This window comes from Hemiscyllium ocellatum, chromosome 35 (assembly GCF_020745735.1).
Source record: "Hemiscyllium ocellatum isolate sHemOce1 chromosome 35, sHemOce1.pat.X.cur, whole genome shotgun sequence".
NCBI classification, from domain to species: domain Eukaryota; kingdom Metazoa; phylum Chordata; class Chondrichthyes; order Orectolobiformes; family Hemiscylliidae; genus Hemiscyllium; species Hemiscyllium ocellatum.
Genome location: NC_083435.1, coordinates 18,476,900 through 18,495,414, shown reverse-complemented (window position 1 = coordinate 18,495,414; position 18,515 = coordinate 18,476,900). Strand labels below are relative to the sequence as shown.

The window sequence follows — 18,515 nt, the reverse complement described above, 5'->3', positions numbered from 1 at the left end:
AGATATCTGAAATTAATCTAGTCCCATTTGCCAGCACTTGGCCCATATCCCTCTAAACCTTTCCTATTTATATACCAGTCCAAATGCCTGTAAAATGTTGTAATTGTACCAGCCTCCACCACTTCCTCTGGCAGCTTATTCCATACATGCACCACCATCCTTGTAAATCTTTTCTGAACCCTTTCAAGTTTCATAAGGTCCTCCCCATAGCAGGGAGACCAGAATTGCATGCAGTATTCCAAAAGTGGCCGAAATAATGTCCTGTACAGCTCCAACATGACCTCCCAACTCCTGTACTCAATGCACTGACCAATAAAGGCAAGCACACCAAATGCCTTCTCGGCTTTCAAGGAACTATGAACCTACATTCCAAGGTCTGTTTATTCAACAGCACTCCTCAGGACCTTACCATTAAGTGTGTAAGTCCTGTCCTGATTTGCCTTTCCAAAATGCAGTACCTCACAACATTTATCTCAAATAAACACCATCTGCTACTCCTTGGCCATTTGGTCCATTTGATCAAGATCCCATTGTACTCATTGCTGTAGTCTTCTTTGCTGTGCATTACACCCTGTGTGATGGAATACTCCCCACTTTGCCTGGATGGGTGCAGCTCCAACAACACTCAAGATGCTCAAAACCATCCAAGTCAAGTAGCCCACTTGATTAGCACCACATTGACACCCACCCACTCCCTCCACCACTAGCAACAGTGTGTACCATCTACAAGATGCACCAAGGCAGCCCCTTCCAAACCCACAACCATTCCTCTCCAGGAGGACAAGGGCAGCAGATATACCTCCAACTGCAAGTTTCCCTCCAAGCCACTCATCGTCCTGACTTGGAAATGTTCCTTCACTATCGCTGGCTTAAACTCCTGCAATGCCCTCCCTAATGATATTGGAGGGTGTCCCTACAGCACATGGACTGGAGCGGTTAAAAAAAAATCAGCTCATCACCACCTTCTCAAGGGCAACTAGGGACAGGCAATAAACACCAGACTGCCAGCAATGGCCACATCCCATGAATGAATAAAAGAGAATGGAATAGAGTGAAGTGAAATGTGGGGGACATGAAGGTGGGGAGGGTTATCCACAACAAGGTGGGAGGAACGGTTTTCAGAAGGCTCCAAATGTGCGGACAGTGAGGGAGATTGTCGCAGAGCCAAGAGAGGTCTCGTTGGAGACTCAGACTTAACAGCAACAACAGTGACCACAGCGAGTGCTAATAATTTGGAAACAATCACCTGTGGGAATGACTTCCTACATCGTGTTATTGCCTGCTCTACATAGTTTACATTTTATTCCGATAGTTAAGGATATTGTTAAGACAAAGCAAATCATTGTGGAATTTGAAAAGGGAGTCATGCAGCAAAAACTTGGCAATGAAATATGCTGACAGGAATAGGTCTAAATACCCCGTCTTTACATTTTTAACGCTTAGGGGACCTCATCCAGAAAGCTAAATATTAACACTGGGATAGCCAGGACTCCGGAACCTTCTCCTAAAAACATTCATTAGTGTCTACGTGGAGAGCGCTATTTGCATGTGTACAATTTAGACAACTGCACTAACACGAGTATTGCTAATAAAATAAAGTTCAACGGTAAATGTTTTGGAAGTCACCAGACTCAAAGACGTTTCTCAATTGATGGCTACTACTTTCACCAATATTTCTACAGCACCTTCGACTCAAAACAAAATCCCCAAGCGCTTCACAGGGTATGTTATTAAACAAGGTGTGACGCCGAGGTACACAAAGGGATATGAGATCAGACAAACAAAAGTTTAGTTAAAGGTGTAGGTTCAAGGAGATCTCTTAATGGAGACAAGCAAGGTGGAAAAGTGTAACATACAAATGTCACCGTAGCAACTTCAGGCCTAACCATTAGCGATGAGGTGATTCGTTAAGAAGTCAGAATTAGAGGGGTGCAGATAGCTGTGAGAGACAAATAGCCTATTTCTACTCTGAATTGACACCGTTCCCCCGACCTGGAGGAGATTACTGAGTTAGGAAGGGATAAAGACATGGAGAGATTCGAAAGTAAGGATGAAAATTTAAAAATTGAGACGCAACTTGACCCAGGGTCCTTGAGCTCAGAGCTGACAGGGGAATGGAATTTAGTGTGAATTAAGACAGGCGGTAAATAGAGATCCAAAAGCAGAAGTTGCTGGAAAAACTCAGGAGGTCTGGCAGCATCCGTGAAGAGAAATAATACAGATCCTTCAGCTCGTTGAGTTTATGCTGGCTCTCTGCAGAGAGACTGGGTCCAGACACTGGTTCTGTTCAAAGTCTGCTTGACTCTGAAGTCAGTGATGGGCGTGCTGTAATCTGCCAACCGCTCGGCTTTCCCAACAACAGTTCTGATTAAAACTACCCACTCTCCTCTTCTGAGAGAGCTGTGCAATTAGTTTAACTCCCTGGTTTCTGTCCACTCTCTGAGGGGCGCTGAACTGACGGAGGTGTTCTCTTTCTGATAAGGTATACCTGAACCTAACAATCCTCTGAGCTAGGTCTAACCAATCCCACAGCACCCTTTGGAACAACAGCAGGATAGGGCTCCCCAGAGTTCGAAGGTTCATTGTGTATCAAGGAATAACCCCAATTACTGAAAATTACAGGGGGCAGGGGGCAGTAAAAATGATTGGAGGGGCAGGGTGCGGGAAGTGGAGGAGATGTGGTGGAGAGTGTCGTCGACCACGTCGGAGGGGAAATTGCAGTCTTTGAAGAAGGAGGCCATTTGAGTTGTTCGGTATTGGAATTGGTCCTCCTGGGAGCAGATGCGGCGGAGGCGGAGGAATTGGGAATGTGGGATGGCGTTTTTACAGGGGGCAGGGTGGGAGGAGGTGTAATCTAGGTAGCTGTGGGAGTCGGTCGGTCTGTAGTAAATGTCTGTGTTGAGTCGGTCGCCCGAGATAGAATTGGAGAGGTCTAGGAAGGGGAGGGAGGAATCTGAGACGGTCCAGGTAAATTTGAGGTCGGGGTGGAAGGTGTTAGTAAAGTGGATGAAATGTTCAACCTCCTCGTGGAAGCTCGAGGTAGTGCCAATACAATCATCGGCTTCCTTGTGCTCCCACGAGGAGGTTTCAGGGAACACCTCTGGGACACCCGCACCAACCAACCCAACCGCCCCGTGGCTGAACACATTAGCTCCCCCTCCCACTCCACCAAGGACATGCAGGTCCTTGGCCTCCTTCATCGCCAGACCCTGGCCACACGACGCCTGGAGGAAGAGTGCCTCATCTTCCGCCTAGGAACCCTCCAACCACAAGGGATGAATGTAGATTTCTCCAGCTTCCTCATTTCCCCTTCCCCCACCTTATCTCAGTCCCAACCCTCGGATTTAGCACCGCCTTCTTGACCTGCAATCTTCTTCCCGACACCTCCGCCCCCATCCCCTCTCCAGCCTATCACCCTCACCTTAACCTCCTTCCACCTATCATATCCCAGTGCCCCTCCCCCAAATTCCCTCCCCCCAACCTTTTATCTCAGCCCGCTTGGCACACCAGCCTCATTCCTGAAGAAGGGCTTGTGCCCGAAACGTCGATTCTCCTGCTCCTTGGATGCTGCCTGACCTGCTGCGCTTTTCCAGCAACACATTTTTCAATTCTGGTACTCCTGCAGTCCTCACTTTCTCCTGGATGTATCACTACCTGGTATGGCAACTGTACTATTCAAGGTTGGAGGAGAAAGTGAGGTCTGCAGATGCTGGAGATCAGAGCTGAAAATGTGTTGCTGGAAAAGCGCAGCAGGTCATGCAGCATCCGAGGAGCAGGAGAATCGACGTTTCGGGCATAAGCCCTTCTTCAGGATTCCTGAAGAAGGGCTTATGCCCGAAACGTCGAATCTCCTGTTCCTTGGATGCTGCCTGACCTGCTGCGCTTTTCCAGCAACACATTTTCATTCAAGATTGGAGATGATTACAGAGAGTGGTGAACTCAGCTTGGACAATCACAAAGGCCAACCTCACATCTAAAGCATGCATCTATGGCAGCACGGTGGCACAGTGGTTAGCACTGCTACCTCACAGCGCCAGAGACCCAGGTTCAATTTCCACCTCAGGTGACTGACCGTGTGGAGTTTGCACATTCTCCCCGTGTCTGCGTGGGTTTCTTCTGGGTCTTCCGGTTTCCTCCCACAGTCCAAAAATGTGCAGCTCAGGTGAGTTGGCCATGCTAAATTGCCCCATAGTGTTAGGTGTAGGGGAATGGGTCTGGGTGGATGTGGGTTGGTGTGGACTTGTTGGGCCGAAGGGCCTGTTTCCACACTGTAAGTAATCTAATCTAGCAGGCCCACTGTCAAGGAAAGGCCGCCACCATTCTCAAAGATCCATCCCACCCTGGCAATGTTTTTCTACAACCTCTACCATCGGGGAGAAGGTACAGAAGCCTGAACACACCCACCAGCCGGTTTCAAAACAGCTTCTACCCGACTGCTGTTAGAATACTGAATGGACTCACAAACTCTTAACATTCGCCTGTCCCTGTGTTTGTGTTTTTGCCGCTGTTTACCTATTATTTACTATCTGTGCTACTTAACTCTGTGATCTGCCTGTAATGCTCACAAGACAAAGCTTTTCACTGTGCCTCGGTACACGTGACAATAAATAAATTCAATTAACATGGCCAATCCAACTAACCCAAGAGGAAAACAGCACCCACACACACACACACACACACACGCACACACGCACACACACGTACACACATATGCACACACACATATGCACGCACATGCACACACGCACACACGTACACATGCACACACATGCAGACACACACACACACACACACGCGCACACACACACACACACATATGCGCAACACATATTCCCGCACATGCACACACATAGGCACACACACATATGCACACACATGCACACACGCACACACACACAGTGAGAACATGCAAACTTCACATAGACAGTTACCTGAGGCTAGAATTGAGCCCAAGACTGTGAGGCAGCAGTACTAACCATTAGGCCACCATGCTACCCCCGCGCTTTATATTACATAGAGATCAATATTGTACATTATTTTTAATTGGCTATCATGTCTTGTGTGGGCTAGAATGTCTGAAGGCAAAAGTTTAGTTCAGCAAGTAACCCTGCAAGGAAAGGGTTAATGTTCACTGAAACTGTGCTGCAGCTGGTAGGAGTTCCCAACTGATCGAAGAAATAATCTTGCACTTGAGTTGCAATTGGAAACACTTAGTAAACACATCCTCAATTCCTCAGATCACTCTCAGCATGGCCACTGCTCCTGCTCTTACCTACGGACTTCTCATCTCGATTTGCACTCACCTCACCTCTTCACTGGGTAAGTATTTGATCGTATTGATGCTGGGATTCTGCTCGGATTAATGGCTATGTTGAAGGTCGGGGCAGGATCAGAGATTCGATTGGAGAAAGGGATAGCACTAAAGTTAAGTTTGGGTTTGGACAATGATTAGAATTGGAATTAAAGTTGTGTTTAAGTTATAGTAAAGGCTAGGGATAAGGTCAGCATTAAGATTATGACTCAAACTGGGAACAAGGCCATGATAAGATGAGGGTCAGGGATAGGGATAGGCGAAAGGTTGCATTCAGGTTTCAGCTCTTAGCCAGAATGAGAGTGAAATGTTAGAATTAGGGAAAGGGACACAGACTAACTGTTCAATTGGGTTATGGTTTAGGTTAAAATAGATTTAGGGTCAGAATCAGTGTCAACAACAAAAACAAGAATTGCTGGAAAAGCTCAGCAGGTCTGGCAGAATCCGTAGAAGGAAATCAGAGTTAACGCTTCAGGTCCTGTGACCCTTCCTCAGAACTGATGGTAGCCAGGAAAATTCCTGATGAAGGGCTTATGCCCGAAACGTCGATTCTCCTGCTCCTCAGATGCTGCCTGACTTGCTGTGATTTTCCAGCACCACAGTCTCGACTCCAATCTCCAGCATTCACAGTCCTCACTTTCTACTAGCTAGGAGATTGTCAGTTTATATGCAAGTGTTTTAGAGTTCGTGTTTTGGGTTAGTGTTGGGATAGGGTTAGGGCGAGGGTTTTGCTCAGGTTTAAGGTTTGAGGTATGGTTAAGGTGAGGTATAGGATTAGGGATTAAGTCAGGGTAATGGTTACTCAGAGTGTAGTCAGGGCATGGAACACACTGCCTGCAACAGTTGTAGACTCGTCAACTTTAAGGGCATTTAAATGGTCATGGAATAGACATATGGACAAATATGGAACAGTGTAGGATAGATGGGCTTCAGATTGGTTTCACGGGTCGGTACAACATCGAGGGCCCAAGGGCCTGTACTGCGCTGTAATATTCTATGTTCTTTGTTAGGGTTGGGGGTGCAGTTAGGATTCAGGTTATGATTACGGTTACATTTAATGTTATGGTGAAGGATAGGGTTGAGTTAAGTTTGTGATTGTGATTAGGGTTAATGGTAAGATTAGAATTAGGGTTCAGGTTCGGGTCTAGTTTGAAATAGGGTTCCTTACCCAGCACTCTTTCTCTCACTCACTCTCTCAGGTGTGTGTTCCCCTTTTCACTCCATGATTTTGGTCTAAATAACAAGTCTGAAAAGTTCCATTTCCAAATAGCACTGTGCCTTTTAAATAATGTGTTCCTGCAGCAGAATCAGGTTGTGTATTTTCTAAAGATCTGCAAATGTTTCTAACATTCAGTCTTTTTGCTTCATTTTGTGGCTAATGTTCTGCCGAGCATGGAATTGAAGCTTCAGTTACCACAGGATTTAACAGGTCATCTGCTATACCCCCCTACTGTATCCCCACGCCCCATGTCACTGGGAACAATCTGAGAGTTTATGTTTTGTGTGGGTTATAATGGCACCTGCAATGGCACATTGAGAGGATTACACCTTTTACCTCAACAGCGTAAACAAGAGCTCTGGAGACAAAGTCTCATAAACTAGGAACTATTCCAATTCACAAAGAAAGGCAGATTAGAATCCCTACAGTGTGGAAACAGGTCCTTCGGCCCAACAAGTCCACACCTACCCTCCAAAGATTAACCCATCCCCCTGACTAATAACCTACACTATGGGTAATTTAGCATAGCCAATTCACCTAAACTGCACATTTTTGGACTGTGGGAGGAAACCAGAGCACACCCACGCAGACACAGGGCGGACGTGTAAACTCCACACAGACAGTCACCCGAGGCCAGGATTGAGCCCAGGTCAATAAGGCAGCGTGGCACTGTTGGAGGGTCAGTACTGAGGGAGTACCGTACAGTCAGAGGGTCAGTACTGAGGGAGTACCGTACAGTCAGAGGGTCAGTACTGAGGGAGCGCCACACTGTCAGAGGCTCGTTACTGAGGGAGAGCCGCACTGTCAGGGGGTCAGTACTGAGGGAGTGCCGCACTGTCAGAGGTTCAGTACTGAGGGAGTGCTGCACTGTCAGAGGGTGGGCACTGAGGGAGAGCCGCACTGTCAGACGGTCAGAACTGAGGGAGAACTGCACTGTCAGAGGGTCAGTACTGAGGGAGTGCCGCACTGTCAGAGGGTGGGCACTGAGGGAGTGCCGCACTGTCAGAGGGTGGGCACTGAGGGAGTGCTGCACTGTCAGTACTGAGGGAGTGCCGCACTGTCAGTACTGAGGGAGTGCCGCACTGTCAGAGGGTCAGTACTGAGGGAGTGCCGCACTGTCAGAGGGTCGGCACTGAGGGAGTGCCGCACTGTCAGAGGGTCAGTACTGAGGGAGTGCCGCACTGTCAGAGGGTCGGCACTGAGGGAGTGCCGCACTGTCAGAGGGTCAGTACTGAGGGAGTGCCGCACTGTCAGAGGGTCAGTACTGAGGGAGTGCCGCACTGTCAGAGGGTCGGCACTGAGGGAGTGCTGCTTTTTCGGGTGGCACCATCTCTCCGATGAGACATTAAACGAGAGCTGTGTCTGTGCCTGGAGACGACCCTTGAGTTTTGCCTGTTATTTACCCCAAAGACATTCGTGAAGCCCCGAGTTCCTCACCACCAGCAGCCCCCAGGAAATTGCAAACCCAGGACTGCCTTGAATGTTTATACCTCTTGTTAAGAAGAGCACCGTGGTGCTGAGTGTGTCTGTGGGAGTGAAACCTGGGACTCTGAGCTCAGGGACCTGATGTCAGATTGGTTTGGGTGTGTTAGCTGGTTAGTGGGGCTGGGACGCCTGTTGTTTTGTTTTTGTGAGCTGAACTCCAGGTTCTGTGGGCCGGGGCTGTGAGATGGTAATCAGTGAGGGTACAGTGTGAGACAGACGCAAGCGCTCCCATCCCTCTCAGTGTGAAATCGAGCGGTGTAGTCTGAGCAAGGCGCCTGTCTGAACCAGCTCAAACTACTGATGAGGTGGCTGACGAACACTGTTATGACTGACCGTTGGGTTTCCTTTGATCAGCCTGAAAGGCAACAGGCTGCTGTGGGGGAAGAGAAAGGTAATCAGTTCGCCCTGACAGATTGCGGTCTGATAGCTCCCACAGCTGCCCTCCTACACCCTGGCGCTGAACAATATCTCACATATTTCTGTGACAGAGCGAGAATACGTGCAGCTCCCTGTCACCCGGGGCGGGGAGAAAGAGGGCTCTCACTGTCTCTCACTCTCGGTCTCACCTTCCCCTTTCAGTCCCAGTCCCACACTTCCTGCAATTATGGCCCTCTCCTCACTTTCCTGGTGAACTGGGGGAAAGCGGCTTGTGGAGGGAGCAGTTCAGAGCCCACCGTGTCCGCTGGCGGGCAAAGAAAGAGCAGGGTTCCTCCGGTTGTGATGGTGAAACACTTTCATGGTTACTTACGCTACCTCTACACTGGGTCATTAACACTGTACCACTGCACTGGATCATTAACACTGGGCCATTGGCACTGCAGCTCTACACTGGATCATTAACACTGTACCACTGCACTGGGCCATTGGCACTGCAGCTCTACACTGGATCATTAACACTGTACCACTGCACTGGGCCATCGGCACTGCAGCTCTACACTGGATCATTAACGCTGTACCACTACACTGGATCATTAACACTGTACCACTGCACTGGATCATTAACACTGGGCCATTGCCACTGCAGCTCTGCACTGGATCATTAATACTGTACCACTGCACTGGATCATTAACACTGGGCCATTGGCACTGCAGGTCAACACTGGATCATTAGCACTGTACAACTGCACTGTGCCATTGGCACTGCAGCTCTGCACTGGATCATTAACACTGTACCACCACACTGGGCCATTGGCACTGCAGCTCTACACTGGATCGTGAACACTGTACCACTGCACTGGATCATTAACACTGTACCATTGCTGTGGATCATTAATACTGTACCACTGCACTGGGCCATTGGCACTACACCTCTGCATTCGATCATTAACACTGTACCACTGCACTGGATCATTAATACTGTACCACTGTACTGGGCTATCGGCACTGCAGCTCTGCACTGGATCATTAACACTGCAGCTCTACACTGGATCATTAACAGTGTACCACTGCACTGGGCCATCGCCACTGCAGCTCTGCATTGGATCATTAACACTGCAGCTCTATACTGGATCATTAACACTGTACCATTGCACTGGATCATTTACACTGCACCACTGCACTAGACAATTAATACTGTACCCCTGCAGTGGATTATTAACACTGCACCACTGCACTGGAACATCAACGATGTAGATCTGCACTGGATGATTAACACTGCACCACTGCACGAGGCCATTAACACTGTACCATTGCACTGGATCGTTAACACTGCAGCTCTGCGCTGGATCGATAACACTGTATCTCTGCTCTGGATCATTAACACTGTACCATTTGCACTGGACCATCAACACTGCAGCTCTTTACTGGACCATTAATACTGTATCACTGCACTGGAACATTAACACTGTGCCTCTGCATTGGATCGTTAACACTGCAGCTCTGCACTGGATCATTAGCGCTATACTCTGCACCATATCATTAACACTGTAAATACACTGTACCTCTGCACTGCACTATTACAATGTAATCTGCACCATGTCATTAACACTGTAACTACACTGTACCTCTGCAATGCATTATTACACTGTACCTCTACACCATGTCATTAACACTGTAACTACACTGTACCTCTGCAATGCATTATTAAACTGTTCTCTGCATCATATCAACATTGGAACCAACGACATAAGAAGGGAAATGGGTGAGGTTCTGAAGGGAGATTGCAGAGAGTTAGGCAGAAATTTAAAAAGGAGGTCCTCAAGGGTAGTAATATCTGGATTACTCCCAGTGCTACGAGCTAGTGAGGGCAGGAATAGGAGGATAGAACAGATCAATGCATGGCTGAGGAGCTGGTATATGGGAGAAGGATTCACATTTTTGGATCATTGGAATCTCTTTTGGGGTAGAGGTGACCTGTACAAGAGGGACGGATTGCGCCTAAATAGGAAGGGGTCTAATATACTGGCAGAGAAATTTTCTAGAACTGCTTGGGAGGATTTAAAGGTGAGGGGCTGGGAGCCAGGGAGATAGTGAGGAAAGAGATCGATCTGAGATGGGTACAGCTGAGAACAGAAGTGAGTCAAACAGTCAGGGACAAGGTAGGACTAATAAATTGAAGTGCATTTATTTCACTGCAAGGGGCCTAACAGGGAAGGCAGATGAACTCAGGGCATGGTTAGGAACATGGCACTGGGACGTCATAGCAATTATGGAAACATGGCTCAGGGATGAGCAGGACTGGCAGCTTAATGTTCCAGGATACAAATGCTACAGGAAGGATAGAAAGGGAGGCAAGAGAGGAGGGGGGTGGTATTTCTGATAAGGGATAGCATTACAGCTATGCTGAGGGAGGATATTCCCAGAAATACATTCAGGGATGTTACTTGGGTGGAACTGAGAAATAAGAAAGGGATGATCACCTTATTGGCATTGTATTATCGACCCCGCAATAGTCAGAGGGAAATTGAGAAACAAACTTGTAAGGAGATCTCAGCTATTTGTAAGAATAATAGGGTGGTTATGGTCGGAGGTTTTAACTTTCCAAACATCGACTGGGACTGCCATAGTGTTAAAGGTTTAGATGGAGAGGAATTTCTTAAGTGTGTATAAGACAATTTTCTAATTCAGTATGTGGATGTACCTACTAGAGAAGGTGCAAAACTTGACCTACTCTTGGGAAATAAGACAGGGCAGGTGACTGAGGTGTCAGTGGGGGAGCACTTTGGGGCCAGTGACCATAATTCTATTCATTTTAAAATAGTGATGGAAAAGGATAGACCAGATCTAGAAGTTGAAGTTCTAAATTGGAGAAAGGCCAATTTTGACAGAATTAGGCAAGAACCTTTGAAAGCTGATTGGAGGCAGATGTTCACAGGTAAAGGGACGGCTGGAAAATGGGAAGCCTTCAGAAATGAGATAACAAGAATCCAGAGAAAGTTTATTCCTGTCAGGGTGAAAGGGAAGGCTGGTAGGTACAGGGAATGCTGGATGACTAAAGAAATTGAGGGTTTGGTTAAGATAAAGAAGGAAGCATATGTCAGGTATAGACAGGATAGAGCGAGTGAATCCTTAGAAGAGTATAAAGGAAGTGGGAGTATACTTAAGATGGAAACCAGGAGGGAAAAACGGGGACATGAGATAGCTTTGGCAAATAGAATTAAGGAGAATCCAAAGGGGTTTTACAAATATATTGAGGACAAAAGGGTAACTAGGGAGAGAATAGGGCCCCTCAAAGATCAGCAAGGTGGCCTTTGTGTGGAGCCACAGAAAATGGGGGAGATACTAAATGAATATTTTGCATCAGTATTTATTGTGGAAAAGGATATGGAAGATATAGACTGTAGGGAAATAGATGGTGACATCTTGCAAAATGTCCAGACTACAGAAGAGGAAGTGCTGGATATCTTGAAACAGTTAAAAGTGGATAAATCCCCAGGACCTGATCAGGTGTACCCAAGAACTCTGTGGGAAGCTAGCGAAGTGATTGCTGGGCCTCTTGCTGAGATATTTGTATCATCGATAGTCACAGGTGAGGTGCCGGAAGACTGGAGGTTGACAAACGTGGTGCCACTGTTTAAGAAGGGTGGTAAAGACAAGCCAGGGAACTATAACTGGTGAGCCTGACCTCGGTGGTGGGCAAGTTGTTGGAGGGAATCCTGACGGACAGGATGAACATGTATTTGGAAAGGCAAGGACTGATTTGGGATAGTCAACATGGCTTTGTGCATGGGAAATCATGTCTCACAAACTTGATTGAGTTTTTTGAAGAAGTAACAAAGAAGATTGATGAGGGCAGAGCTGTAGATGTGATCAATATGGACTTCAGTAAGGCGTTCGACAGGGTTCCCCTTGGGGGACTGATTAGCAAGGTTAGATCTCATGGATATATGGAGAACTAGCCATTTGGATACAGAACTGGCTCAAAGGTCGAAGACAGAGGGTGGTGGTGGAGGGTTGTTTTTCAGACTGGAGGCCTGTGACCAGTGGAGTGCCACAAGGATCAGTGCTGGGTCCTCTACTTTTTGTCATTTACATAAATGATTTGGATTTGAGCATAAGAGGTACAGTTAGTAAGTTTGCAGATGACATCAAAATTGGAGGTGTAGTGGACAGTGAAGAGGGTTACCTCAGATTACAACAGGATCTGGACCAGATGGGCCAATGGGCTGAGAAGTGGCAGATGGAGTTTAATTCAGATAAATGCAATGTACTGCATTTTGGGAAAGCAAATCTTAGCAGAACTTATACACTTAATGGTAAGGTCCTAAAGAGTGTTGCTGAACAAAGAGACCTTGGAGTGCAGGTTCACAGCTCCTTGAAAGTGGAGTCACAGGTAGATAGGATAGTGAAGAAGGCATTTGGTATGCTTTCCTTTATTGGTCAAATCTGCACCATACCATTAATACTGTAACTACATTGGATCTCTGTACTGCATTATTACACTGTACCTCTGCACCATATCATTAACACTGCAACTACAGAGTACCTCTGCACTGCATTATTATATTGTACCCAGCATCATTTCATTAACACGGTAACTACACTGTAACCTCACTAGTGCATTATTATACTGTGACTCAACACCATATCATTAACACTGTAACTACACTGTACCTCTGCACTGGGTTATTATACAGTACTTGTGCACCTTACCAGTAACACTGTAACTAAAATTTACCTCTTCACTGCATTATTACACTGTACTCTGCACAATATCATTAATAATGTAACTACACTGCGCCTCTGCACCATATCATTAACACTGCAACTATACTGTACGTCTGCACTGCATTATTATACTGAAAATCTGCACCATATCATTAACACTTTAACTACACTGCTGCTCTGCACTGCATTATTACACTGTACTGCTGCACAATATCATTAACACTGTAACTACACTATACCTCTGCACTGCATTATTATACTGTACCTGTGCACCATATCATTAATACTGTAACTCCGCTTTACCTCTGCACTGCATTATTGCACTGTACCTCTGCACAATATCATTGACATTGTAACGACAGAGTACCTCTGGACTGTATTATTATACAGTGCTCAACACCATATCATTAACACTGGAACTACATTGTACCTCTGCACTGCATTATTATACTGCAAATCTGCACAATATCATTAACACCGTAACTACGCTGTACCTCTGCACTGCATTATTACACTGTACCTCTGCACAATATCACTGACACTGTAACTACAGAGTACCTCTGCACTGTATTATTATACTGCACTCAACACCATATCATTAACAATGCAACCAAACTGTACCTCTTCACTGCATTATTATACTGTACCCAGCTTCATTTCATTAACACGATAACTGCACTGTAACCTCAGCACTGCATTATTATACTGTGACTCAACACCATATCATTATCACTGTAACTGCACTGTACCTCTGCACTGCATTATTATACTGTACTCAACACCATATCATTAACACTGCAACTACACTGTACCTCTTCACTGCATTATTTTGCTGTACCTCTGCACAATATCACTGACACTGTAACTACAGAGTACCTCTGCATTGCATTATGACACTGTACTCAACACCATATCATTAAGACTGCAAATACACTGTAATCTCTGCACAGCATTATTATACTGTGACTCTACACCACATCATTAAAACTGTAACTGCACTGTACCTCTGCACTGCGGTATTACACTTTACTCTGCACCATATCATTAACACTGTAACTACGCTGTACCTCTGCACTGCATTATTGCACTGTACCTCTGCACAATATCATTAACACTGTAACAGCACTGTACCTCTGCACTGCATTATTATACTGTACCTGTGCAGAATATCATTGACACTGTAACTACAGAGTACCTCTGCACTGCATTATTATGCTGTACTCAACACCATATCATTAACACTGCAACTACACTGTATCTCTTCACTGCATTATTGTACTGTAAATCTGCACCATACCATTAACACTGCAACTACATTGTACTTCTGCACTGTTTCATTAACACTGTAACTACACTGTACCTCTGCACTGTACTATTACACTGTAATCTGGACCACATCATTAAAACTAACTACACTGTACCTCTGCACCATATCATTAACATTATAACTACACTGTACCTCTGCACAGCTTTATTACACTGTACCTCTGCACAATATCACTGACACTGTAACTGCAGAGTACCTCTGCACTGCATTATTACACAGTAATTTGCACCTTATCATTAACACTGTGACAACACTGTACCTCTGCACTGTGTTATTATACTGTACTCAGCACCATATCATTAAAACTGTAACTACACTGTATCACTGCACTGTACTATTACACTGTACTCTGCACCACATCATTAACACTGTAACTACACTGTAACTCTGCAGTGCATTATTACACTGTACCTCTGCACCATATCATTAACTCTGCAACTACACTGTACCTCTGCACTGCATTATTATACTGTGACTTTACACCACATCATTAAAACTGTAACTGCACTGTACCTCTGCACTGCGGTATTACACTTTACTCTGCACCATATAATTAACACCTTGACTACCCTGTACCTCTGCACTGCATTATAATACCGTACCTCTGCACAATATCACTGACACTGTAACTACAGAGTACCTCTGGACTGGATTGTTATACAGTACTCAACACCATATCATTAACACTGCAACTACACTGTATCTCTTCACTGCATTATTGTACTGTAAATCTGCACCATACCATTAACACTGCAACTACATTGTACTTCTGCACTGTTTCATTAACACTGTAACTACACTGTACCTCTGCACTGTACTATTACACTGTAATCTGGACCACATCATTAAAACTAACTACACTGTACCTCTGCACCATATCATTAACATTATAACTACACTGTACCTCTGCACAGCTTTATTACACTGTACCTCTGCACAATATCACTGACACTGTAACTGCAGAGTACCTCTGCACTGCATTATTACACAGTAATTTGCACCTTATCATTAACACTGTGACAACACTGTACCTCTGCACTGTGTTATTATACTGTACTCAGCACCATATCATTAAAACTGTAACTACACTGTATCACTGCACTGTACTATTACACTGTACTCTGCACCACATCATTAACACTGTAACTACACTGTAACTCTGCAGTGCATTATTACACTGTACCTCTGCACCATATCATTAACTCTGCAACTACACTGTACCTCTGCACTGCATTATTATACTGTGACTTTACACCACATCATTAAAACTGTAACTGCACTGTACCTCTGCACTGCGGTATTACACTTTACTCTGCACCATATAATTAACACCTTGACTACCCTGTACCTCTGCACTGCATTATAATACCATACCTCTGCACAATATCACTGACACTGTAACTACAGAGTACCTCTGGACTGGATTGTTATACAGTACTCAACACCATATCATTAACACTGCAACTACACTGTACCTCTGCACTGCATTATTATACTGAAAATCTGCACCATATCATTAACACTTTAACTACACTGCAGCTCTGCACTGCATTATTACACTGTACCGCTGCACAATATCATTAACACTGTAACTATACTATACCTCTGCACTGCATTACTATACTGTACCTGTGCACCATATCATTAATACTGTAACTCTGCTGTACCTCTGCACTGCATTATTGCACTGCACCTCTGCACAATATCATTGACATTGTAACGACAGAGTACCTCTGGACTGTATCATTATGCAGTGCTCAACACCATATCATTAACACTGGAACTACATTGTACCTCTGCACTGCATTATTATACTGCAAATCTGCACCGTATCATTAACACTGTAACTACACTGTATCTCTGCACTGATTATTACACTGTACCTCTGCACAATATCACTGACACTGTAACTACAGAGTACCTCTGCACTGTATTATTATACTGTACTCAACACCATATCATTAACACTGAAACTACACTGTACCTCTTCACTGCATTATTGTACTGTACCCAGCTTCATTTCATTAACACGGTAACTGCACTGTAACCTCAGCACTGCATTATTATACTGTGACTCAACACCATATCATTAACACTGTAACTGCACTGTACCTCTGCACTGCATTATTATACTGTACTCAACACCATATCATTAACACTGCAACTACACTGTACCTCTTCACTGCATTATTTTGCTGTAAATCTGCACCATATCATTAACACTGTAACTACAGAGTACCTCTGCACTGCATTATTATATTGTACCCAGCATCATTTCACTAACACGGTAACTACACTGTAACCTCACTAGTGCATTATTATACTGTGACTCAACACCATATCATTAACACTGTAACTGCACTGTACCTCTGTACTGGGTTATTATACAGTACTTGTGCACCTTACCAGTAACACTGTAACTAAAATTTACCTCTTCACTGCATTATTACACTGTACTCTGCACAATATCATTAATAATGTAACTACACTGCGCCTCTGCACCATATCATTAACACTGCAACTATACTGTACGTCTGCACTGCATTATTACACTGTACTCTGTGCAATTTCATTAACACTGTAACTACACTGTACCTCTGCACAATATCATTAACTCTGTAACTACACTGTACTTCTGCACTGCATTATTACACTGTATTCTGCACCATATCATTAACACTGTAACTACAGTGTACCCCTCCACTGCATTATTACACTGTAACAACAATTGTACCTCTGAACTGCATTATTGTACTGTACTCTGCACCATATCATTAACACTGTAACTGCACTGTACCTTTGTGCTGTGTTATTATACTGTACTCAGCAACATATCATTAAGACTGTACCTACGCTGCATCACTGCACTGTATTATTACACTGTACCTCTGCACCATATCATTAACACTACAACTGCACTGCACCTCTGCACTGTATATTATACTCTACTCCACACCATATCATTAACACTGCAACTACATTGTACCTCTGCACTGTACTATTACACTGTACTCTGGACCATATCATTAACATTGTAACTACACTGTACCTCTGCACCATATCATTAACAGTGTAACTACACTGTACCTCTGCACTGCTTTATTACACTGTTCCTCTGCACCATACCATTAACACTGTAACGACACTGTACCTCTGCACTGCATTATTGTACTGTACTCTGCACCATATCATTACCACAGCGACTACCCTGTACCTCTGCACTGCATTATTATACTGTACTCAACACCACATCATTAAAACTGTAACTGCACTGTTGGGCCGAAGGGCCTGTTTCCACACTGTAAGTAATCTAATCTAATCTAATATCATTAACACTGCAACTACACTGTATCTCTTCACTGCATTATTGTACTGTAAATCTGCACCATACCATTAACACTGCAACTACATTGTACCTCTGCACTGTTTCATTAACACTGTAACTACACTGTACCTCTGCACTGTACTATTACACTGTACTCTGGACCACATCATTAAAACTGTAACTACACTGTACCTCTGCACCATATCATTAACATTGTAACTACACTGTACCTCTGCACTGCTTTATTACACTGTACCTCTGCACAATATCACTGACACTGTAACTACAGAGTACCTCTGCACTGTATTATTATACTGTACTCAACACCATATCATTAACACTGAAACTACACTGTACCTCTTCACTGCATTATTGTACTGTACCCAGCTTCATTTCATTAACATGGTAACTGCACTGTAACCTCAGCACTGCATTATTATACTGTGACTCAACACCATATCATTAACACTGTAACTGCACTGTACCTCTGCACTGCATTATTATACTGTACTCAACACCATATCATTAACACTGCAACTACACTGTACCTCTTCACTGCATTATTTTGCTGTAAATCTGTACCATATCATTAACACTGTAACTACATTGTACCTCTGCACTGTTTCATTAACACTGTAACTACACTGTACCTCTGCACTGTACGATTACACTGTACTCTGGACCACATCATTAAAACTGTAACTACACTGTACCTCTGCACCATATCATTAACATTGTAACT

General features: G+C 44.7%; 1 protein-coding gene across 3 annotated transcripts in view; it reads left to right on the top strand.

Annotated features, from left to right (window-relative positions):
* Positions 1–5,177: 5,177 nt before the first annotated feature.
* The window catches only part of LOC132832538 (CD166 antigen-like), a 54,149-nt gene continuing 40,811 nt past the window's right edge, over positions 5,178–18,515 (top strand). For all 3 annotated transcript variants that reach the window (XM_060850626.1, XM_060850625.1, XM_060850624.1), the window contains exon 1: positions 5,178–5,319. In XM_060850626.1, coding sequence (XP_060706609.1) covers positions 5,250–5,319 — 70 coding nt within the window. In that variant the 5' untranslated portion in view covers positions 5,178–5,249. The remainder of the gene's footprint in view (positions 5,320–18,515) is intronic.